The sequence below is a fragment of the Lipotes vexillifer genome, unplaced genomic scaffold (assembly GCF_000442215.2).
Source record: "Lipotes vexillifer unplaced genomic scaffold, Lipotes_vexillifer_v1.1 scaffold397, whole genome shotgun sequence".
In the NCBI taxonomy this organism is placed as follows: Eukaryota; Metazoa; Chordata; class Mammalia; order Artiodactyla; family Lipotidae; genus Lipotes; species Lipotes vexillifer.
This window is the reverse complement of record NW_006772681.1, coordinates 4,043,510-4,066,170: the sequence shown is the minus strand read 5'-3', so window position 1 is coordinate 4,066,170 and position 22,661 is coordinate 4,043,510. Positions and strand designations below refer to the sequence as shown.

Genomic DNA, 22,661 nt, shown 5'->3' with positions numbered 1-22,661 from the left:
TAGGGAAATGTTCAAAATCCAGAGGCAATAAAAATGAAACGTTTTACATATTAAAAATACCATAAATAAAATGAGAATATGTGCCCACATATTTGCATACACAAAAACATGTATGCAACTGTTCACAGCAGCATTATTCATAAATAGCAAAAAAGTAGAAACAATCCAAACACCTATCAACTGGTGAATGAATAAATAAAATATAGCATATTCATATAATGGAATATTATTTGGCAATATTATTTGGAATAAAGTTCTAAAACATGCTACAACAGGGCTGAACCCTAAAAACATCATGCTAAATGAAGGAAGCCAGTCATAAAAGACCACATATTGTATGATACCATTCTTATGAAATGTCCAGGATAAGAAAATCTACAAACACAGAAAGCAGAAGAGTGGCTGCCTAGGGCTGGAGGGGTGTGGGACACAGGGGCAAAACAAATTAGCATAATGGATGGGTATGGGGTTTCTTTTTGGGTGATAAAAATATGCTAGTTTTGATTGTGGTGATGGCTGCATAACTCTGTAGAGTAAAAATCACTGAATTGTACACTTTAAATTGGTAAATAATATGGTATATAAATTATATCTTGATTAAAAAATAAAAGCTGTTAAAAGAAGAACACTATAAAAAGGACAAATGAAAAGCTGGAAGAAAATATTTGTAGACAAAGGGTTAATACTCCCCATATTCTTAAAAACTGAGGGAAATAAGACCTAATAAATCCAATAGAAAAATGAGGAGGGTGGGTAATGGACAATTCACAAATATGAAAAAATGTTCAAACTCACTCATATTTAGAAAAATACAAATTAAAACAACGCTGAGATACCATTTCTCACCAGACTGGCCAAAAATTTTAAATGTGATAACACACTCAGTGAGGTTGTGGGGAAACAGGCACTCTCATATTTTATTGGTGGGAACAGAAAATTTGTACAATCCTTCCGGAGGGAAATTTGAAAAGAGCTAACAAACCACATATACACTTAACCTTTGGATCCAGTAATTCTAATACTTCTAGAAATCTGCCTTGAAGGTATACCTCTAACAATACGAAAATACATATATACAAGGTGACTCGTTGAAGCATTAATTATAATTGCAAAATACTGGAAACAATCTAAATTCTTATACATAGGAGAGAAGTTGAATAAACTATGGTATGTCCACAAAATGGAGTACTAAGCCACTTAAAAAAGAATGAGGAAGACCTCTATGTATCTATAAGTAGTGATTTCCAGGAAATAATGTTAAGTGTAAAAAAGCAAAGCATAAAAGAGTACCTATAGTATGCTATTCTTCATATAAGAAAGAAGGAGACTGAAGAAAATATACATGTATTGGCTCATTTGTGCAAAAGAAATACAGGAAGGATAAATCAGAAACTAAACAGAACAGTTACTTGGGATGACAAAGAAAGAAGTAGAAAGAAAACAAAATAGCAGGGATGAGGACAGAATACTTCATTTTCACCAATGAGTGCCTACTTCTAACATTCAACTAATCTCACCAATAAAAATCCAATCTGCTTCTGACATTAACTATGCTATAATTAGCAAAGGTGCAGCTCAAGCTATGCAGAGCAGAAGCACCTATGGCAACCACCTGTGGAGTGTGGCCTTTCTGATACAAAGCTGGATGAGCACCATGCAGCATGGATGCTTCATTAAAGTAACTCATTGCCCCTTGAGTTGAGGCTGAAACTAACTGGCATGTGTATAACATCAGATGGTCTATGCAGAAGTATTTTAAGATAAATTATAGACATCATAACTCCATGGTAAAGACTTTAATGAGGGGACTTCCCTGGTGGTCCAGCAGTTAAGACTCCACGCTCCCAATGCAGGTTTGATCCCTGCTCAGGGAACTAGATCCCACATGCCGCAACTAAGATCCCACACGCAGCAACTAAGATCCCGCATGCTGCAACTAAGACCTTGTGTAGCCAAATAAATAAATAAATATTAAAAAAAAAAAACTTTAAGGAGAATGGGAAGTCAGTCAAAAGAATGGAGAAAACATTACTGTTAACAGATAATGAGGGGAATGGAATCGGATCAACCCTATGGCCGCTCTCTAAGCTTGCACATGTGTAGCTCTACTCTTACTTCTCTTTAAAACTGTGTTGTCCATATATTAGGTTAATCTTAAAAATGCATTCCAATATACATTAGGTGCAGATAAAAACTGGTGGGGTTTTTTTTGTTTTTGCAGTACGCAGGCCTCTCACTGTTGTGGCCTCTCCTGTTGCGGAGCACAGGCTCCGGACGCGCAGGCTCAGCGGCCATGGCTCACGGGCCTAGCCGCTCCGTGGCATGTGGGATCCTCCCGGACCGGGGCACGAACCCGTGTCCCCTGCATCGGCAGGCGGACTCTCAACCACTGCGCCACCAGGGAAGCCCCGATAAATACTGTTTGATTCCATTTATACGAGGTACCTAGAAGAGTCAAATTCAGAGTCAGAAAGTACATTGGTAGATATCAGGGGATGGGGCAGTGGGGAGGAGGAATGGGGAGTTAGTGTTAAATTGGGACAGAGTTTCAGTTTAGAAAGGTGAAAAATTCGGGAGATGGATGATGGTGAGAGTTGCACAACAATGTGAAGGTACTTAGTGCCACTGAATTGTACAGTTAAATACGGTTAAAATAGTATGTCTTATATTATGTGACTTTTACCACAATAAAAAAACATTTTAAAATAAAATAAAATTAAAAACAACAACAACAAAAACTGTGCCATCCCCTAGCCACATGTGGTTATTTAAATCTAAATTAATGGGGACTTCCCTGGTGGTGCAGTGGTTAAGAATCACCCTGACGGGTTCGAGCCCTGGTCCGGGAAGATCCCACATGCCGTGGAGCAACTAAGCCCATGCACCACAACTACTAAGCCTGTGCTCTAGAACCCGCGAGCCACAACTACTGAAGCCCGCATGAAGCGCACCCGTGCTCCACAGCAAAGAGAAGCCACCGCGACGAGAAGCCTGCACACTGCAACAAGAAGCCTGCACACCACAACGAAGAGTAGCCGCTGCTCGCCGCAACTAGAGAAAGCCCGCACGCAGCAACGAAGCCCCAACGCAGCTAAACATAAATAAAATAAAAAAATTAAAAATCTAAATTAATGGAAATTAACATTAAAAATTCAGTCTCACTAGCACACTGCAAGTATTCAATCACCACATGAGGCTCATGGCTACCATACTGACAATATACAGGTACAGAACATATCCATCATCATAAAAAGTTCTATTGACAATGCTGCTCTGAAAGAACAAAGTTTTAAGAAAATAGTACATTTCTGGGGATGGAAAATAATTCAACAAAGAGGAGGCAACCCTAGATACATTTAAAGAGGAAGACACAGGTTCTGAGTTCCCTTCTAGACTTCTACCTGCCTTTGATAATCTTGATCTCTTCTTCCTCAAAAATACTGCCATCTAGCATAGAAGGAAGGGAGGGAGGGAGGGAGGGAGGGAGAAAACCATAGCCCAGGGGAGAAACAAACAAACAAAAAAACCCCAAAACCCTTGAAAGCAAATAGTTTTTGTTTCCCCCTTCCTTCCTACTAAGGACATTTAAAAAGAAATAAGGTGGGAAGTGAGACATCCATGAAGAAATGAATCAGGTAGACTGTTCAAAGTGGTTCTTTTAGTAGATTCCTGAGCACATACCCAAGATATGAGAGTTTTTTCAAACTTCGCATATCCCATTAGCAGCCTCCCAGGTTTGGTTTGCTGCCATGTTCTCAGTGCTTTATTGGACCTGAAATGTTACTGTTGTTGTTTGAGTAGGAAATGATTCCCCCCCGCCGGCAAATTTGTGATTATAAAATGTGTATTAAATTTTAGGTATAATTTTTGAGACTTGGTCTTGGAGTCAGGTTTGGCTTTGGGTAACAGAGCCCTGAAAATATAATGTAGTATATTTACTGAGTCTACTTATAAAAATTTGTCTCAATTAAAGATTAAGTAATCTTTTAGGACTACTCCTGTTACATAAAGTGAGGCACACCTGAAAGTCTTTTATTTTATTTTATTTATTTATTATTTTTGGCTGCGTTGGGTCTTCGTTGCTGCACGCGGGCTTTCTCTAGTTGCAGTGAGCGGGGGCTATTCTTCATTGCAGTGCACAGGTTTCTATTTGCAGTGGCTTCTCGTTGCAGAGCATGGGCTCTAGGTGCGTGGGCTTCAGCAGTTGTAGCACACGGGCTTCAGTAGCTGTGGCTCATGGGCTCTAGAGTGCAGGCTCGGTAGTTGTGGTGCACGGGCTTAGCCGCTCCGCAGCATGTGGGATCTTCCTGGACCAGGGTTTGAACTCTTGTCCCCTGCATCGGCAGGCAGATTCTTAACCACTGCGCCACCAGGGAAGCCCCTGAAATTCTTAAGAAGAGAAACTCAGGCAATCCTTTGATGGCTTGTTATTTACAAACCCTAGAGCCAAACTTAATCTAGAGGTCCACACTGCAAATTTCCCAGTGAACAGATTGAGCATTCATTTTACCTACCTGTTTTGCTCAATAGCAAATGTTGACTTAAAATGAAAAGTATGTAAGTAGAAGGATTGGAAGAATGGTGCCTTAAACATTCAGATCAATTTTTTAAAACTTTTTATTGTAAAAATAAAATACAAAATACATAAAACATGTTAATCCCATACCCCTAATTTGTCCCTCCCCACTTCCCTCTTCCCTTTGGTAACCACAAGTTTGTTTTCTATATCTGGGAGCCTGTTTCTGTTTTGCATATACATTCATTTGTACTATTTTTTAGATTCCACAGGAGTCTTTGATAGTTTCCTTGTTATCTGGTATCACAACGTTACAGGATCATCCTGTACATTTCCTGACCTAAAGATAGAATCAACCATTTCTCTAAGAAACCCTAGTTTCTTTTAATGGGTAAAAATAGTAAGATTACAATCTGAGCTCCAAGGGTAATCACTGATACTGGGTTGGTCATTGTTTCTAGATCTTTTAGTGGATATAAACACAGACACAGTCACACACACACACACACACAAACACACACACTCAAATACCTAAAGGAGCCAGGCAGGTAACAAATGTGTGATTTGTTACACATACACACATACACAAAGGTGTGATTGAGATGAAGCATAGGGATTGTAGTAAACTGAAGAGGTAAACTAAAGGAGACAGACCTTCCAATTTTTCAAAAGAAGCCAGAAATATACATTTTTAACATGAATTTTAAAAATATTGACAACTAATAAACACTTAGGTTACATAAAACACATCTGTGGGACAGATGTGGTCCATGGGCTATGTGCACACTCAACCTGAAAAATTAAACCAGTATGTAGTTGTATCCCAGAAGTCACATTGTTGTTAACACATAAAAATATTTAGAGAAGTAAGAAAATTCTCAGATTGCTTCAGAAAAAGCCAAACTATAATAAGGAAGAGGAGAAATGTATAATTATATCCCTCCCCCACCAACTCTCTAAAGTACTAGGGAGAAAAGCATTTTCTAAATAGAAACAATTTTCTTTCTAGGACATGGTGCAAAAAGGAAAAAGTCAGTTATCAGAAAAAACTCTCAAAGAGAGTTGAAATCTAACAAAAGTTTTTATATCTAAACTCTTAGAATATCAGAATGAGGCCCAGGAGATATATTTTACATGATTAGGTATACTAGAGGCAATAAAACTGGTAAAAAGTTTATTGCAAATGCATGATCAACCCCTTACCCTCATTTTTACCTGTTCTAAAAAGAAAGGGGGACTTCCCTGGTGGTGCAGTGGTTAAGAATCCATCTTCCAATGCAGGGGACTCAGGTTCGATCCCTGGTGGGGCAACTTACCCCACGTGCCACAAGTAGAGAGTCCCCACGTCGCAACTACAGAGCCCACGTGCTCTGGAGCCCAAAAGCCACAACTAGAGAGAAGCCCGCGTGCTGCAACAAAGAGCCTGTGCGCCACAACTGAGACCCGATGCAGCCAGAAATAAATAATAAAATAAATAAATAAAAAGAAAGGAAGGTAAGAGCATTGCCACCTCTGCTTTGGCCCCCTCCTGGAAGCAGAAGAGCTAACAAAACGTTGCTGGGAAAAAGAGTGAGATGTGAAAATTCTAAATAAGGCCCCAAAGAAAGCCTGGGGAAGGGCCCAGTTGTCAAGAAAGACCTGGTTGGGTTTGGCTTCTTTAGTGCAAGCTAGTATCATGTGACCTGCTCCAAGCTCCAGAAATATAGAAATCACAGAATTAACTTTTTCAGTTCAAAGACGAGAGGTCAGATTAGATTAAGCAAAAACCGTAAAACTCACAAGGTTATTTCACGCTGGTTTCTGTTCTTTCAAAGAAAACAAGGACCTCAAACCATCTACGGAATCCCAAGCAAAAGGAAGGAGGGGACTAGAAACTTCCCTGACTGCATGAACCTCCCTCTGCCAGCTTCACAGCTTCAGCCTTGCGGTCCTGTGCACTTGGCGTATCCTTCACTGTAGCCTCTTGGTCCTGTGCACTTTAGGGCTATTGTATTCTGCATGCTATCAGATCATAACATTTTAAGCTTCTCTCTAATCTGGAAACTAGGCTGTAAGCCAAGGTCAGAGGAAGAGTAAAGTTGGGGGAAGGGACCAGATGGGCTCAAACTACCATTCTCAGAAGTGACTCACCAGGGAGCCAGATGCAGCATCCCGCCTTTGATCATGAAGCCTTTCTGTGTCTCATGTAGGGAAGAGAAAAACAGCTTTGCCTTTGGCACTGATCAGACGTTAGTTTGTCTACCACCTGCCTTTTGTACCCTCTAGAAATAGTACCAGCAGAATGGAGGCAGATTTGTAGCGTCAAAGGCGTAAGTACAAACTAATGTTTACAGTTCCTTTGACTCTAGAAAATGAATTATTTTCTCTTCCCCCTATCACCCCACGTATCTCCCCGCTGGTAACCATGTCCTTTCTATGAACATTTGAATACTAATAACCATAACTAATATCTACTAAATTTGTATCATACTGTTCTAAATACTTGACATGTATTAACTCTTTGCAGCAGCTACTATTGCATTATCTCCATTTTACAGATGAGGAAACTGAGGCATAGAGAAGTTAAGTAATCACTTCCCAGGGTCACGGAGCTAAGCAGAATCCAAGCCAAGCCAACTTCAGGGCCTGTATTCTAATGTCTCTCCTTTTCATTGTAAAATTTTCGAACACAAGAAAAGTTGAAAAAATAATACAATAATCAACCATATGTCTGTCATCTAGATGAAACCATAACACATTGCCATATATAAACTTTTCTGTGTGTATGAATTTTCTACACATCATGACACTTCTCCCCCAAAGACTTCTGCATACAGCTCCTAAAAATAAGGACATACTCCTATATACCATAATACTATTATCACATCCAAGAAGTTAACAATTTCCTATTATCATCTAATATCTAATCTATCTTCAAAATATTCTGAGTACCCAGGCTTCCCTGGTGGCGCAGTGGTTGGGAGTCCGCCTGCTGATGCGGGGGGCGCGGGTTCATGCCCCGGTCCGGGAGGATCCCACGTGCCGCCGAGTGGCTGGGCCCTTGGGCCGTGGCCGCTGAGCCTGCGTGTCCGGAGCCTGTGCTCCGCAGCGGGAGGGGCTGCGGCAGTGAGAGGCCCGCGTACCGCAAAAAAAAAAAAAAAATTCTGAGTACCCCCAAACATCCTTTATAACTGTTTTTTCCAAACCAGAATCCAGTCAAGACTCGCCCATTCCAGTCAGTTACTGTCTCTTTAATCTAGAACAGTCCCCTCACTTTTTCTTTTGTATGACATTGATTTTTTTGAAGAGAAGCAGACCAGCTGTCTTATAGATTGTCCTATATTTTGGTTATTTATTTCCTCATAGTATCAATTAACTTGTTCTTCTGCTCTTGTACTTCCTAAAAACCAGAAGTCAGATCTAAAGGCTTAATGAATGTTAACATTCTGGGTAAAAATACTTTGGAGCTGATGTTGTGTACTTTGTACTGCATCACATCATGAAGCATATCATGTCAGGCCGTTCCACCGTAAGTGATGCTGAGCTAGATTACCTGGTTACGGTGGTGACTGCCAGAGCACTCCTTTGTAAAGATTTACTTTTCCCGTTGCTATTAGCAAATAATTTAGAGGTGGGAGGGGGTACTATTTTGGCACCATGCAAATGCAAATATTCTGTTCTCCAAAAATCTTTCACCTAATGACTTTAGCGTCCAATGATGATCTTTGCTAGATTTAATAATTTCACTGATGATTTACTATTCTATCCTTCCTTCTACAGTTATAAGCTGGCAATTTTCTGTAAAGAACTTTCCTTCATTAGCTAGGGAAGAACTACAGCTCCTTTGAAAAAGAAAGGGTATGGGACTTCCCTGGTGGCTCAGCAGTTAAGACTCAGCGCTCCCAATGCAGGGGGCCCAGGTTCGATCCCTGGCCAGGGAACTAGATCCCACATGCATGCCGCCACTAAGAGTTCGCATGCCACAACTAACGAGCCTGTGTGCTACAACTAAGGAGCCTGCCTGCAGCAACTAAGACCCAGCACAACCAAATAAATAAATAAAAATTTTTAAATAAATAAATAAAAAATAAAAAGAAAGGGTAACTGCTTAGTTCTTTCCATTTAAGTATTGATTTTCAGAGCAAGAAATTGATAAAAATAGCCATATCTAATGATGGCATATGCATTTTTTCTCTCCTTGCCCCTTTTCTGAGCATCACTATGGGCACACAGACTCTTATTTACTCGGTGTTTTACAATTACTTGCAGTAATTATTCTTTTGATGCTCAGAATATACTAAATTTAGCCAGTAGAAGCCCCTTTGGGCTGGTTCCATTGTTCTTTTGATATAGTACCATTAGTCTTTAAGACTACTTTGCTTTCCATCTTAAGATGTCCCAGTCAAGCCTGTGCTCTTATGTACATTACATAAACTTTCCTAGAGGGATGTATATGCCTACAGAGGGCTCTGAAAACTCTGAGAAGAATACAACAGCAAGAGCAGACGTATCACTTCCTTGTGGTTATCAAATCCAATTCAATTGGGGGAATGAAAGGATTTTTAAGACTATCAGGTCTAGCTACCGATGCTGATGCTCACAGCTTTGCTACAACTCCCCAATATGTGGCAATTTGGTATGTGGCCTAAACACTCTGATCCACAGGGAACTCACCTCACTTGAGGCACCCTATGCTATCCCAGAACCACCTCATACTGGGCTCCTTGTAGTTCCCACCCATTAGTTCTAGTTTCTCTCCTTGGAGCCTATGGGTCTCTGTGAGAAACTCACACCTAAAGATAATTTCCTCTTCTGTTCCCTCCCTCATATTTAAACAAGTGGGTTTATTTCCTGGATGTGATTGGATTGACTTTCCAAATACACTACCATGACTCACAAGGCCCTACTGCCTTTCAAGGCCACTTCATATACTTATATAAAAACATGTAAATATAGTATGGGCTGGGATTGTAATTTCTACATAAATGGGTCCTGAAGTTCATCTCCCTCTTTCCAGTCCTGTTCACCACATATATACGGCTGCCAGCAAAGCCAATTCTACTCCCTAGAATTCTGCATCTAGTCCCTCGTCTCTCCATTTTCCCTGACACTGGTCTGGGCCCCTGACCAAGCCCTCTGACTCGATCTAATACAGTGGCCTAACCTTTCCCAACCTCAGCTCCCCCTCACTACACTCCATGACAAAGGCTGCTGCCAGAGCAGTCTTCCTGCAGCACTCCCAGCTCCATAACCTTCAATTGCTTTTTATCTGCAGAGTCTACCATAGTGTCTAGCATACTGGACTTGGGATGCTCAGTACATATTGGCAGAGGGAGGGACTAAATAAAGTGACTGGTTGAGCTGCTTGATTTCATGACTCAGTTATACTGTCCATTGTTGTCAGGAGGAAATTTCCTTGAGTTTTAAACAAAAGCTATTTTACTTAAGGTAGTATTTAGTATTTGGCTTAACAAACAGTTTAAAATTTTTTGGTCAGTTCATGTGTATGAGTAAACATATTTTTTATAGTATGTATTTAATAAATAGTTGCACAAAAATCTGGTTGCATGCATTCTTCTTGGTGCTCAGACTTTCTAAAGAATTAACTGTAAATATGAAGCCAGAAAGAAAATACCAACAGCATATTGTTATGTGGGAAAATGTTTGCATTCAACAAGAATCTAAAATGAAAATCAAAGTAAAATAACTTCACAGTATGATGGTATATCTATTAAATTAGCGATCATAAATTGAATTTGAAAAGCCAGTGCTGGCGACCTGGAAGGAAGTGGTTCAATTCACTTCAGACACTGATGGTGGGCGGCACTGCAAATTGGCTCCGGCTTTCTGGTGAACACTCTGGTCCTGCCTCATAAGAACTATAAAACTTCTCACACCTTTGGATCCAATGATTCAGCTGGAGGAACACACCTTAAGGAAATAACTTAGAAACAAATGTCTATACTATTTGTATTAGTGACAACTAGGGCACATCTCAAATTCCCCAAATAGGAGAAAGATCAAGCTAAACATGTATCATTGTGTACATCAACATCAACACAAAGATACATGAAGTCACTTAAAATGACAAGTACATGGTCTGTTTCAATAAATGGAGGTATACACTCAGTTTCAGCAACAGTGTTTATAATTAAGAACAAGGGTTCTGAAAGCAGACATTTCTTGGTTTGAATCCTGGCATTGCCCTCAATATGCTTTCAAGAAGTGTTTCTCTTCTAAGAATGGATTTGGACCATGCAGGACCTGCAAGCAGTTACTTGCTCTTGAGGAGATGTGTGTATTCTTATTTGAGTAGAAAAGACATTAAGGTTAGAGAGCAGGCTCTTGCATCAGACTACACAATCTCACCTCTTGGCAGTCACTTGCTGGCTGTGTGACCTCAGGCAAGTGACTAAACCGCCCTACAGTCCGGTTGCAATTCATGTGTCTAATATGGCTAATACTAGATTATTATATGGCTAATAATATGACCTACCCCATAAAGTTCTGAGGTTGAAATAAGAAGATGCCTATAGAGTGTTCAGCATAGTGACTGACATGCAGTATGTTCTCAGTAAATGTCAGCAGTTTGTATTCAATTAAACTACTGATCACCCACTATGGTCCAAATATTGCAAGAGGTGCACCCACTACATTTCATCCATGCAAGAACCTTACGAGGTGAGTGTGGTTACACAAAATAGTTAAATGGGCTCATAGAAAGATCTGTGAATATTAGATAAAAAAAGGAGAATGCAAGATGTTGGTAGATCCCAATTACAAACATGAAAATGAGACGCACTGACACATTTGCAATGATATGTATGATTAGAACGTAATGATCATTAGGTCCACTTTGTTTAAAGTTAGTCAAGTTTCTTTGTGTTTTCAAGTAGAAGCAAGCAAATGTGAACTGGGGACCCAGTCCTATTGCCTTTATTGTGCCTTGCCCTTCTCTCCCCTAAGCAGGGAACAGGCCACGTATTAAATGTCACCTGAGTGTTGGCTTCTGACCAGCAAGTGCTTACCTGGAGGAGATAGAGGAGTCCTGGAACAAACAAGGTGAGTGGGTAAAGAGACTGGTATGTTGCTAAGGCAAGAAAGATAGCACTGAGGAAGGCACTACCTGTAAAAAGAAATAAATATATGGAATAATCCAGCCACATCAATTAGGATTAGATTTAGCAACTCCCCAAAACAAGAAACTTTCCATAACTGCTCAAATAATCACCTGTCAAATATCTCCTGGTGCATAAGATGCTATGCAAACTCACAGGAGTGGAAGTATCTTGGCTTGATTTCTGATGAAAGGAAATCAAGGAAGTCAAAACCACTTACCTTTAGCAACCTGAGATACCACAAGTATATTTCTTGTAAAATTTTCAGATCCAGAAAGATTTTACAAAACTTCATCCCGAAGATGAATAAAGGAATCAAGTCTGTTAACGTCCATGTCCTATTTAACTTACCAATCGATTAAGCCTACAATTATTGCTTATGTGATTCAGAGCTGTGAAACGTATGCTTTTGTTTGTTGCAACACCCCATCACTATTTTTATAACATCCCTTCCTTATGTACTCTCTTCAGGCCATATGTTTATTATTTTTTCAAATTAAAATATATTAATTTTTATGAATAATGTCCCTATTCCCTACATAAAATGCACCATTGTAGAATTATTAAACATGATGTTATGAATAATTTTCAATGACATGGAAAGATGTTTATCACAATCTATTAATTGAAGATCATAAAAGAGATACATACTATAACCCCTTTTTTAAAAAATGAATAAATACATTTTTAGAAAAACTAAAAGGTGGGAATTCCCTGGCGGTCCAGTGGTTAAGACTCTGCTCTTTCACTGCTGAGGGCCTAGGTTCGATCCCTGGTCGGCGAACTCAGATCCCACAGATGCATGGTGCGGCCAAAAAAAAAAAAAACCTAAACTAAAAGGCTAGGCCACAGATTTCACAGTGTTTTTCTCTGGGTGGTTGGAATTATGGATGTTTTCATTATTGTTTCTCTGTATTTGCTAAACTTCCCATAATAAACATGCTTTGTTTTTGTCATAAGAAAAAAACTGATACCTTGTCTCCCAAGGCAATAGAAATAAAAGCAAAAATAAACAAATGGGACCTAATCAAACTTAGAAGCTTTTGCACAGCAAAGGAAACCATAAACAAAAAGACAACCCACCGACTGGGAGAAAATATTTGCAAACAATGTGACTGACAAGGGATTAATTTCCAAAATATATTGTAGAACAGCTCACACAACTCAATAACAAAAAAACAACCCAATCAAAAAATGGGCAAAAGACCTAAACAGACATTTCTCCAAAGAAGACATACAGATGGCCAATAGGCATATGAAAAGATGCTCAAGATCACTAATTATTAGAGAAATGCAAATCAAAACTACAATGAGGTACTACCTCACACTGGTCAGAAGGGACATCATTAAAGAGTCTACAAATAACAAATGTTGGAGAGGGTGTGGAGAAAAGGGAAGCCTCTTACACTACTGGTGGTAATGTAAGTTGGTACAGCCACTAGAAAACCATATGTAGGTTCCTTAAAAAACTAAAAAATAGAGTTGCTATATAATCCAGTAATCCCACTCTTGGGCATATATCTGGAGAAAACTGTAATTCAAAAAGATATATGCACCCCATGTTCATAGCAGCACTATTTACAATAGTGCTGCTATGTAATAGTGCCAAGACATGGAAACAACCTAAATGTCCACCAACAGATAAATGGATAAAGAAAATGTGGCATATATACACAATGGAATACTACTCAGCCATAAAAAGAATGAAATAATGCCATTTGAAGCAACATGGATAGACCAAGAGATTATCATACGAAGTGAAGTGAGTCAGAAAGAGAAGGACAAATACCATATGATATCACTTATGTGTGGAATCTAAAATATGACACAACTCACAGACATAGAAAACAAACTTATGGTTACCAAAGGGGAAAGGGGGGTGGCAGAGGGATAAGTTAGGAGTTTGGGATTATCAGACACAAACTACTATACATAAAATAGATAAACAACAAGGTCCTACTGTATAGTACAGGGAACTATATTCAATATCATGTAGTAAACCATAATGGAAAAGAATATGAAAAAGGATATATACATATGTATAACTGAATCACTTTGCTCTACAGCAGAAACTAATACATTGTAAATCAACTACAATTTAAAAAAAACTAGATGGATGTAAGAAAAAAATGATATTTTTTTTTAAAAAAAAACAAGTAGCTATTCCCTTTCAGATGGTTTAAGACAACAGAGTACCCTAAAATCAAGGCTAGAGAAACTCAGTTTACAACAGAGATTTTAGAGTGGCCCAGAAATCAGTAGAGTTCAACTGATGGTCCAAGGCTGGTATCTATAATGATAATATTTCATCAAGTAACAGTGCTCATGGTCACTCTTATTAGTGTGGGGTCAACTTTTACTGAAAACAATAGACATCTTCTCAATAGTGTTTCATAAAAGAAGGAATTATTCACTCCACACAGTCCAGGGAATTTTACCCTCTCCCAACCTAGCTCCCAAGACAAACAGAAGCAGATGTTCCACAGGACTTTTTTGCCCACCAAAGTGGTGTATATACAGTGGTTTGACTTAACGATTTTTAGATTTGATGATGGTGCAAAAGCAATATGCATTCAGTAGAAACCATACTTCTAATTTTGAATTTTCATTTTTTTCCCCAAGCTAGCGGTATGCAGTACATATTCTCTCATGATGCTGGGCAGCTGCAGTCACAGCTTGCAGTCAGCCACTCGATCACGAGGTTAAACAACTGATACACTTACAACCATTCTGTACCCATATAACTATTCTGTTTTTCACTCTTAGTACAGATTCAATAAATTACATGAAATATTCAGCACTTTATTATAAAATAGGCTTTATATTAGATGATTTCGCCCAACTGTAGGCTAACGTAAGTGTTCTGGGCACATTTAAGGTAGGCTAGGCTAAGCTAAGCTCTGATGTTCAGTAGGTGAGGTGTATTCAGTGCAGTTCTAACTTAGGATATTTTCAACCTACAAGGGGTTTACTGGGACAGAACCCCATCATAAGTCAAGGAAGATCTGTATTTGAAACATCTAAGAGCCACCCTGGAAGAGGGAGGGTTGTGAATGTGACTACTTCATAGAAGAGTAAGTGGAGAGAAAAGGACTTTGAGTCCTCCATCCCTCAAACCAAGGAAACTCACCAGCTAGAAACAATTCCTGGTTGAAAGAAAGTGGAAGGAAGGCAGAGAAAGGAGGAAGCTGGAAGTAAAAGACCAAGGACAGAACTCTATGGGATGGGCTATTTCATCACGTTGGTTAGTGCCAACATGATGTTCTGTATCCAGGATACTTGTAAATATGACTGAGCAGGGACAGATCATGCCCAGCCAAGCTGTGCTAACAGCAGAGGTCCCCACACACCTCGAACCAGAACTAGGTCAACTCTGAGACAGGGAGATGGCAGTGGTGGGAAATGTGCTATTCTGGAGCCCAACAGCTAGGGTGGACTCAGAATTCCTTGACTAGGCCAAAAAGTTGAACGATATTTTGGGGGAAACCAGCAAAGAGAGGGGGAAAGCTGGAAAGAACTTTTAAATTTAACACTGTTTTCTACAGAGATTGGTGGTGGTGGGAGTGAGAAGACGCCCATGTGTCTGTTAACAGAGGAAGGATAATGTTCCAGTTCCATCCATTCTTACAAATGTGGTAGAAACAAACACATGACTTTCACCTCTCTCTCCCCCAGGAGACACCAGGGAGTGAAATAAACACAGCCACTTCCTGCCCTAATTGCCTGAGATCAGTAATTACTTGTCTGGAGCAGCTAACCATTTATAAGGTCCAAGAGAGAAGAAACAGCTCCTAGCTAAAAAATGGACTTGTGAGTTTTAGAATACTTGCTCCCAAGATCAGGAAGAAGCAGGTTTCCTTCCTTGGATGAAATCATTAGGAAGGAAAAATCTGTTCCTTCTGCTAGTCTACCAGTAAGTGGCATCAGCATCTCCCCAGACACCTCAGCTATTCAACGCCCCTTCCACTCTCACACGCCTTCCACTAGTCACCATGCCCCTGTTGACCCACCTCTGGAACATCCATCACTGCAGTTCTCACTATCACCGTTTCTCACCAGGAGTTTTCAGCAGCCCCTTCCTTCTCCTCAATGGTCTCCCCACCTCCCTCCCATCCAGTCCATCCTCCACAGATGTGCTGGAAGGATCCTTCTAAAACACAGTTTAAACTACTCACTCTGCCCTTGTGCAAAAGCAGCCACAGACAACATGTAAACAAACGTGCAGGCTGTATGTGAATAAAACTTTACTAAAAAAAAAAAAAGACAGTTTAGATTGATTCAAGCCCCTCTTTAAAGACTTCTGAGGGTTCTATTTCATCTATCAGATTATGTCCAAACTCCAGCAGCAAACAAGACCCTTCACTATCTTGGTATTATTTCTCCAGCTTCATCTCTCACCATCTCCTACACATCCTCTGTCCTCCAGCTACAATGGATCATTCCCCAATTTCTGAAAACATCATGCATTTTCATTCCTCTGTGTCTGTTATCAGGCTATTCTTAGCTGTCCTTTCCTGCCCTCCTTCTAGTAGAGACCCATCATTCAGTGACCAGTGAAATGTTATTTCCTCTATGAGGCCTAAGCAGAGAAGCTAATAATAGTAGATTATAGTTAACATTTATTGATCACTTACTAGGTGCCAGGCACCTATCCTCTGTATGTGAAAGCTCTATAGGTGAAGAAACCAAGGCACAGAAACAGAAGGGCTAAGTAACGTATCACATTAAGTAATGGGATCACTGAGCTGATTCTAGTGCCCATTTTCTTTTTCTTTTTTTTTTTTTAATATTTATTTATTTATTTTTAGCTGTGTTGGGTCTTCGTTTCTGTGCGAGGGCTTTCTCTAGTTATGGCAAGTGGGGTCCACTCTTCATCGCGGTGCGCGGGCCTCTCACTGTCACGGCCTCTCTTGTTGTGGAGCACAGGCTCCAGACGCGCAGGCTCAGTAGTTGTGGCTCACGGGCCTAGTTGCTCCGCGGCATGTGGGATCCTCCCAGACCAGGGCTCGAACCGGTGTCCCCTGCATCGGCAGGCGGAATCTCAACCACTGCGCCACCAGGGAAGCCCTAGTGCCCATTTTCTTAATTCATTCAATGCTCTCATTCAATACTGACACTGTCTTCTAATAATTTGCTAATGTTCCTCTCTCTCCCCATTTGTCTGTGAGTTTCTCAAAGGCAATAAACCTCTCAACTTAGAATCTCTAGCACCTACCACAGTGCCTGGCACACATGATGAATGAATGAATGAATATCATTCAGTGATACACGTGAAATCCTTTTTAAAAATCCAAGTAGGAAACCAATGTTCTTTTTTTAAAAATTGAGATATAACTGAGACATAACATTATATAAGTTTCAGGTGTACACATAATGATTTGCTATGTGTACATCTTGTGAAATGATCACCATCATAACTCTGGTTGAAACCAATGTTCTTGAGGAAGGAAAACTTATGAAGTATAAAACACAGAGTACTTTGTGACAACCTAGACAGGTGGGATAGGAAGGGCAGGAGGGAGGCTCAAGAGGGAGGGGATATGGGGATATATGTATACATATAGCTGATTCACTTCATTGTACAGCAGAAACTAACACAACATTTTAAAGCAATTATACTCCAATAAAGATATTTTTTAAAATAATTGAAACAAAAAAACACAGAGTAATGAAACATGGGCAAAGCACAAGGTAAATCTGACTCTTGAATAAAACAGAGCCTGCAGAATAGCAGTTGAGGACTTGTGGTAGGGAGCCAGCACAGAGAATGTGGAGTAAACTATCGGATGGCTGAGGCCTCTGGTCTGAGGGCAGAAACGTGGTGCTGCAACAGTCAGGAGCCTGGTGTGTGGGATGCTGGGGCAGGTGTGGATGGGGCACATGCACAGTCTGAGCAAAAGTGAGGGGGAGGATGGAGGCACACAATAGACTCAGACAGGGCTGACACGTTTTTTTAAAAAACTAGAAGAGGCAAGAACGGGTTAGGAAGGCAGGAGGAGGCTATGTGCTTGGGGCAGGGTCAGGGAATAAAAAAGTAAAAGGTGTCTTCAGATATTTTAGATGAACCATGCAACATGCCAACATTTCTGGAGTGTCTGCTCTATGCCAAGCCGTGCTGGGTGCGGGAGACTGGTGACTCAGACAGTCTCTGTCCTCAGGGAGCTCCCAGTAAACAATGACAAAATATGGGAGGAAAGTACAAAGGAAGTATTCGGAGCGCATCAGGGGAAGCTGACAACTGAGTTTTGAACAATGAGTAGATGAGGCCGGCAGTCCAAGGGAAGAGCCTGTGCACAGGCAGGAAGGTGAGGGAAAGAATGGTGTGCTGGGGGTGGAGGGGCAGAGACTGTAATTAGCTCAACATGGCAAAAACAGAGTTGGAAGGAGTGACTGGAAGAGGGTGAAAAAGGGGCTTTTGTGGATGTTGGTAACATCCCTGTTTCTTAAAGTGAGTGTTGGTTACTCATCATTTTGTGGAAATTCATTGAATTGTACACTAATGATCTATGTACTTTTCTGTTTATGTGTTATACTTCAACAAAAAAGTTATAATCTAAAAAGTCTCAGCAAGCAGGTAGGTAGGGGCTGCATCGGGGAAGGCTTAGCTTGCACAGTCAATCAAAAACATGTCTACAAGCCTGGACATGACATCTCAAATAATGCCTGAAGTGGCAGCCTCATTTGGGCAAGAGCTAGGGCATCCTGCTCATCTAACCAGGAGGAACTATACCAAGAAGACTGTGAATTTTACCAAAAAAGGATATAATCTACCATTTATCTGCTAGAGTGGCCCAGATACCCAGTCACTAGGTTTCCTGTACAAGCTCTAGTCTTTGCCCTTATCATAAGAATACTAAAGTAAATCAGTCAAATGTATATGCGCACTGGCTACAGTATCAGGGAATTTCATTATCTATCCAATCTAGCTTTGAATATGTTTTCCAACTCTTTTTTGGTGTCAGCATGGCAGCCACAAGCCTGGGCAAGACCTGGGGTAACACTCTGCCTCCAGGGACTGCACCTTGAAGTGACTTGGGCCTGGGTGGGTGGCAGAGCTACAGGACAGAGGAGGAATGTAGATGAGGTGGAGCTATGGAAACTGGTTCAAGATAAGGAATTCAAGTAGAATGAGCAGAGACTGCGTCACAGACAGTGACCTGTACCAGGACAGGCAGTGGGACAGGCAGGAATGTGGTCAAAAGGGCTGAGGTCTCCCAGGACACTCAGAAGAGGAAGTTGCACTAGGGCCTGAGAGCAAGCAAGACTGCTGGGCAGGAGGAGGGGCTAGGGCCTGGCCCAGTGTTCTATACTCCTTGCCAAGTGTTCTTTCAACAGCACAGGCTTTCTCAGAGTAGTCCATCCACATCAGTGATGATGATGATGACAATTCTCTGAGCTCATACTCTGTTTCAGCCACGACTATAAGCATTTTACATGTATTAAGTCATTTAGCCTTTCCAATAACTCCATGGAGCGAATAAAATTACTATCCCCATTTCACAGATAAGTAAACTGAAGGACAGAGACTTTATTTGCTCAGGGTCACAAAACTAGTGAATGGTGATAGAATTTGAAACCAGGCAGTCTCATTCCAGAGCCCCCAATCTGTAACTGCAGCACTATGCTACCTTCTTGATTCTCAATCTATGGCTGTACCATAAAAATCACAATAAGCAGAGCAGCTATTTGTTGAGCGGGTTTTGCTAAGGAATCATGCTAAGCATTCTGTGCTTCTTATTTATTCTTCTACTAATCCATGAGGCAGATCTTATCTCTGGAATCAAACTGAAGCTCTAGAGGCTGTGTGATTTGTCTGAGGCTACAGAACAGGTAACTAGAACCAGCAGGTTTTGGGTTGATCTGACAAAACCCCAGGCTGCTTCGTCCTAGGGTCCTTGGGCCTTTGGGTCCTCTAAGACTCTCTTCATGGGTAAGGCCTCATTTATCACAGAGGAACCTCATATGGAAGTGATGGGCTCATCAGAGCTCAGGTTCATCACTCTGCCATGTTCTTCCAGGGCTGGGCTCCAGGAAGAGAACCTCTCATTTTAACCTTCTCCCAGTTTTATCCAGAAAGCTCAGGAAGGGGGTCCCTGGTGGCGCAGCACTTAAGAATCTACCTGCCAATGCAGGGGACACGGGTTTGAGACCTTGTCCAGAAAAATCCCACATGTCGTGGAGCAACTAAGCGCATGAGCCACAACTAATGAGCCTGCGCTCTAGGGCCCACATATCACAACTACTGAGCCCATGTGCCAAAACTACTGAAGCCCGCACACCGCACTTAAGAGTAGTCCCTGCTCATCGCAACTAGAGAAAGCCCGCGTGCAGCAACGAAGACCCAACACAGCCAAAAATAAATAAATTAAATAGATAAATTTAAAAAAAAACAGAAAGCTCAGGAAGACCCTGTCAATCCTGAGGGATCTTTTATTTATTTACTTATTTTATACAGCACGTTCTTATTAGTTATCTATTTTATACATATTAGTGTATATATGTCAATCCCAATCTCCCAATTCATCCCACCACCACTCCCCACCACCTGCTTTCCACCCTTGGTGTCCATACATTTGTTCTCTATATCTGTGTCTCTATTTCTGCCTTGCAAACTGGTTCATCTGTACCATTTTTCTAGGTTCCACATATATGTGTTAATATACGATATTTGTTTTTCTCTTTCTGACTTACTTCACTCTGAATGACAGTCTGTAGGTCCATCCACGTCTCTACAAATGACCCAATTTTATTCCTTTTTATGGCAATATTCCATTGTATATATGTACCACATCTTCTTTATCCATTCATCTGTCGATGGGCATTTAAGTTGCTTCCATGACTTGCCTATTGTAAATAGTGCTGCAATGAACATTGGGATGCATGTGTCTTTTTGAATTATATTTTTCTCTGGGTATATGCCCAGTAGTAGGATTGCTGGGTCATATGGTAATTCTGTTTTTAGTTTTTTAAGGAACCTCCATACTGTTCTCTACAGTGGCTGTATCAATTTACATTCCCACCAAGAGTGCAAGGGGTTTCCCTTTTCTCCACACCCTCTCCAGCATTTGTTGTTTGTAGATTTTCTGATGATGCCCATTCTAACTGGTGTGAGGTGATACCTCATTGTAGTTTTGATTTGCATTTCTCTAATAATTAGTGATGTTGAGAAGCTTTTCATGTGCCTCTTGGCCATCTGTATGTCTTCCTTGGAGAAATGTCTATATAGTTCTTCTGCCGATTTTCTGATTGGGTTGCTTGTTTTTTTGATATTGAGTTGCATGAGCTATTTATATATTTTGGAGATTGATCCTTTATCTGTTGCTTTGTTTGCAAATATTTTCTCCCATTCTGACGGCTGACTTTTCATCTTGTTTATAGTTTCCTTTGCTATGCAAAAGCTTTTAAGCTTCATTAGGTCCCATTTGTTTATTTTTGTTTTTATTTCCATTACTCTAGGAGGTGGATCAAAAAAGATCTTGCTGTGATTTATGTCAAGTCAAAGAGTGTCCTCCCTATGTTTTCCTCTAAGAGTTTTTTAGTGTCCGGTCTTACATTTAGGTCTTTAATCCATTTTGACCTTATTTTTGTGTACGGTGTTCTAATTTCATTCTTTTACATGTAGCTGTCCAGTTTTCCCAGCACCACTTATGGAAAAGACTGTCTTTTCTCCATTGTATATCCTTGCCTCCTTTGTCATAGATTAGTTGACCATAGGTGCATGGGTTTATCTCTGGGCTTTCTATCCTATTCCATTTGAGCTATATTTCTGTTTTTGTGCCAGTACCATATTGTCTTGATTACTGTAGCTTTGTAGTATAGTCTGAAGTCAGGGAGTCTGATTCCTCCAGCTCTGTTTTTTTCCCTCAGGATTGCTTTGGCTATTCAGGGTTTTCTGTGTCTCCATACAAATTTTAAGATTTTTTTTTTTTCTAGTTCTGTAAAAACTGCCACTGGTAATTTGATAGGGATTGCATTGACTCTGTAGATTGCTTTGGGTATTACAGTCATTTTCACAATATTGATTGTTCCAATCCAAGAACATGGTATATCTCTACATCTGTTTGTGTCATTTTTTTTTTTTATGGTGCCAATTTTAAATACCGTTTTATTTGACATTGCATTTTCCACTTACAATACAGTGCTTGTAAAGTGCAGTGTTATTTCCTTTCCCTGTGCACATATTCCATGTTCAAGTATCAAGAATGCTGAATTTATTACAGCAGCTCAACTTTAAAACTGCCATGGAATTTGCTACAAATTTGGGTCCTTCAATGTTTTGTGGAACAATGCTAAATCTATGCTAGGTTGGCTTAATCAATCTCTTCAATGGTGGGCCCCGAGGAGGCACCAGCAGATGGAGGAGCTCCACCACCAGGGAAGCCCCCGGGCATTCCTCCTGGCATTCCTCCTGGCATGCCTCCTGAGCTCTGGTACAGCTTGGTAATGATGGGGTTGCAGACTTTTTCCAGCTCCTTCTGCTGATGTTCAAATTCTTCCTTCTCTGCAGTCTGATTCTTATCAAGTCAGTTGATTACTTCATTACACTTATCAAGAATCTTCTGTTTGTCCTCATCATTAGTCTTGCCTTGAAGTTTCTCATCGTCAACAGTAGCTTTCATGTTGAAAGCATAGGATTCAAGAGAATTCTTCGAAGACAACTCATCCCGCTGCTTCTCATCTTCAGCTTTGTAATTCTCTGCTTCCTGAACCATGCGTTCAATGTCTTCCTTGCTCAAATGGCCCTTGTCATTAGTGATGGTAATCTTGTTCTCTTTTCCTGTGCTCTTATGCACAGCAGAGACATTGAGGATGCCATTGGTATCAATATCAAAAGTGACTTCAATCTAGGGAACACCATAGGGGGCAGGAGGTATGCCTGTGAGTTCAAACTCGCCAAGCACGTTGTTATCCTTGGTCATGGCACGCTCACCTTCATAAACCTGAATGAATACCCGGCTGGTTGTCCGAGTAGGTTGTGAAGGTCTGTCTGCTTGGTGGGAATGGTGGTGTTGCTCTTGAGGACAGTCATGACTTCACCAGCAGTTTCA

At 40.6% G+C, this 22,661-nt stretch overlaps 1 protein-coding gene and 1 pseudogene across 2 annotated transcripts in view; both read right to left on the bottom strand.

The window, feature by feature from the left end:
* Positions 1-22,661, bottom strand: part of PIGU (phosphatidylinositol glycan anchor biosynthesis class U) — a 123,421-nt gene that overhangs the window by 42,313 nt on the left and 58,447 nt on the right. For both annotated transcript variants that reach the window (XM_007447795.1, XM_007447796.1), the window contains one exon: positions 11,524-11,621. In XM_007447795.1, the coding sequence (XP_007447857.1) occupies positions 11,524-11,621 (98 nt within the window). The remainder of the gene's footprint in view (positions 1-11,523; positions 11,622-22,661) is intronic.
* The window catches only part of LOC103089043 (heat shock cognate 71 kDa protein pseudogene), a 1,946-nt pseudogene continuing 1,208 nt past the window's right edge, over positions 21,924-22,661 (bottom strand).